The 2,820-nt window shown below is 28.0% G+C and overlaps 1 protein-coding gene across 3 annotated transcripts in view; it reads left to right on the forward strand.

Annotated features, from left to right (window-relative positions):
- LOC111630121 (Kv channel-interacting protein 4-like) overlaps positions 1-2,820 on the forward strand; it is an 81,991-nt gene that overhangs the window by 75,081 nt on the left and 4,090 nt on the right. For 2 of the 3 annotated variants that reach the window (XM_023374145.1, XM_023374146.1), the window contains exons 2-3: positions 2,454-2,578; positions 2,659-2,728. In XM_023374145.1, coding sequence (XP_023229913.1) covers positions 2,454-2,578; positions 2,659-2,728 — 195 coding nt within the window. Of the gene's footprint in view, positions 1-1,675; positions 1,774-2,453; positions 2,579-2,658; positions 2,729-2,820 lie in introns of all 3 variants that reach the window. The other variant, XM_023374147.1, reaches the window with a different exon arrangement.

Genomic DNA, 2,820 nt, shown 5'->3' on the forward strand with positions numbered 1-2,820 from the left:
AGGAGACACGCAGTCTACAGAAGAACAGATTTGCCATAAGAGACCAGCAGTCCACAAGAATTTGTAAAGTGCCATAAGAATCTCTCATCCACAGAAGTAATTTGTGCATCATAAGTTCCCGCCTAGAACTTCATCCTTCTCCCAAACTTCACTGTAGTCATCCCGCCTTATCAATGATTCGTCATCAATCAGAAGATATAGTTCAAGATCTACAATTGAGGTAGTACGTCTTAATACTTGTAAATCTCTCTCTCACGTGAATAAGATAGGGATTAATAATCTCTCCATAGCTGTATTTTATTTGTTATTTCTTATTAAATAATGTTTTGTTACTTTAAATGGTCTTGTTATTGAATGCAAAGCTGCGCCAAAGTCTTATCACTTACTTACGGTCCCTCCTACTCAAAAAAGTATATTAATTTATTCATTAGTGTGCCTAACACACTATTTAGGCTTGTGTCAGGAAAAACAACTTACAGGGCCATTTATGACTTCCCTGTACAAAAATATATTCTTAAGAACTCATCCTATGACTCTGTGATCAGATCTGGAAGATCTGCCCACATTTAAGTGGTAGAGATTACATTCATCTACCCCTGGTTTCTCATATATAGACTTTAAAATATTTTAAAGACTACATTTTATTTTTCTTAATATGTGTATAAATACATAATTTGAATGAATAGTGAAGTGTCAAAATCCAGATGTGGTCATCAAAAAAGAAATATTAACTCTTTCAATGGTAACTTTGTTGTTGATGTTCTTTTGGCCTTCTCTTATTGATGTTCTAATGTTCATTCAGAATTTTTTGATTTTGAAATTTAATATAATTACTGTATTTTTTGCTTAAATGCAGTAGTTCTGTTAATTATATTTTGAATCTTTGTAAGTATCTCTATATTCCTTGTGGAATATTGGCTTGAATTTAGAACGCACACACTTGAATTACAGTGTATTTGGAGTTTTCAGTACTAAAATGCTAATTTATACATGTATTCAAGAATCCCTAAAGTAACTGCTGCAGTATATCACTCAAACATCTACACACAATCTTGTCCAGCAGCAAAAAAGGTTTATTAAACCATTAGGTTTTTATTCAAAAAATTGAACATATACAAAATATTAATGGAAATCTAACATAAATAAGCAAACACCAAACATGTTTAAATATAAACAATAAAAATTCTACATTCTGCTACATCACACTAGGCATTGTCATAAAAAACAAGCCTAAAGAAAAGAAAAAAAGTAACAAAATAAGTGTCTCATTATGTTGTGAAGATCTCCAACCAAGATTTTCAAGAGCTCAATATTGTGTTTATCAATAAGATATCAATATAGTATTTGAAAATCTGGATGGGTCTGGCCCTAACTAGTCTGGAATTTCAATGCTTCACTATATTTTCTGGTGTGTTTTTATGTTTACATGCAGAAAAAGAAAATCAGAAAAAAAAAAACAATTATTTAAAAAAAATTATTTTGGTCTCTAAATTTCACATATTATGTATAAAGGAATATTTCTTTTAGATTAAAATGTATGTACAGTAGAGTGTTTATTATCTGAATGCCAATCAACCGAAAGCATTCCAGTTGACTGTATCATGCTGGATTGAACGTTTTTGATACTAGATTAACTTCTAAAGTATAATTTTTTTTAATATTTAACGATTTATAGACGTATGTGATGCCTGACAGAATGAATTTTCATAGGAAGAATTTGAAATCATTTTCCCATGTAAAGCATTAACAATGAAGAAGGAATTTATTATAAAAGTATAAAAAACGAAACATTATTAAGTATTAAAATGAAGAATTATAAATTTTGTTTTATTCATAACATTTTATATCAGAAACAATGGGAAATGCCTAGTGAAGTGACTTTAATACAGCTGTACAAACAAACCAATGGCATCGCCTGTTTCATTTGAAACGGACTATGTTATTGGTTTGTGTAACCAACTTTATTAGAACCCCCACTTTACTAGATAAAGCAGCCCAATATTAATTTATCTAATTGTGATGAAGAATATAAAATGTTACTTTAAAATAAATAATTAGTTGCTTATTATTATTATTATTATTTTTCCCCATTAAAATTTGAAACAGAATTAACATCATTAAAATCTAACAATATTCAGATTTAATTTATTATCTGCAACTAAGAAAGTTGTTTTAGAATGTTTGTGTAATTACTTCAGGATATGAAAAAAAAAAGAAAAAAACTTCAAAGAATCGATTGTGATTCTAAAATTAATATAAAAATAATTCAGTTATAATTGTCAAGAGAGTAATTTTAAGAGATAAATAATAAATTTGATCAGTTTTTAGCTCATTAAAATTAATAAATTATAGCTGTAATACTCCCGTTTTTATGATTCCTCGTGGTTTGTTTTCAGCGTATTTACAAGAAAATATAATTATTTCATATTAAATTTCTAAAATTTCCCACACAGAAAAAGAATTCGAAGACGTGGATCATTTTGTTGCTCGTTATAAACCGGAAAGATTAGATGCACTTTGCAAAACGACAAATTTCAGCAAGAACGAAATTAGGCTCATGTATCAAGGATTTAAACAGGTTAATTATTTAAATAATTTGAAATTTTTTTTAAATTATAAAATAAATTAGGTTTTTAAAGTAAAGAATTCAATCTTCAGGAATGCCCAACAGGTGTTGTAACTGAAGAGTCCTTTAAAGAAATATTTTCTCAATTTTTTCCCCAAGGAGGTAAGTGTATTCATGATTGATAATGATCAATAAGAATTTTGACATGAGAATAAGTTGAATAAAAATATATATCTATATATTAAAAAAAAAAA

This window comes from Centruroides sculpturatus, unplaced genomic scaffold (assembly GCF_000671375.1).
Source record: "Centruroides sculpturatus isolate CEXI.00-Female unplaced genomic scaffold, Cexi_2.0 scaffold540, whole genome shotgun sequence".
NCBI lineage: Eukaryota > Metazoa > Arthropoda > Arachnida > Scorpiones > Buthidae > Centruroides > Centruroides sculpturatus.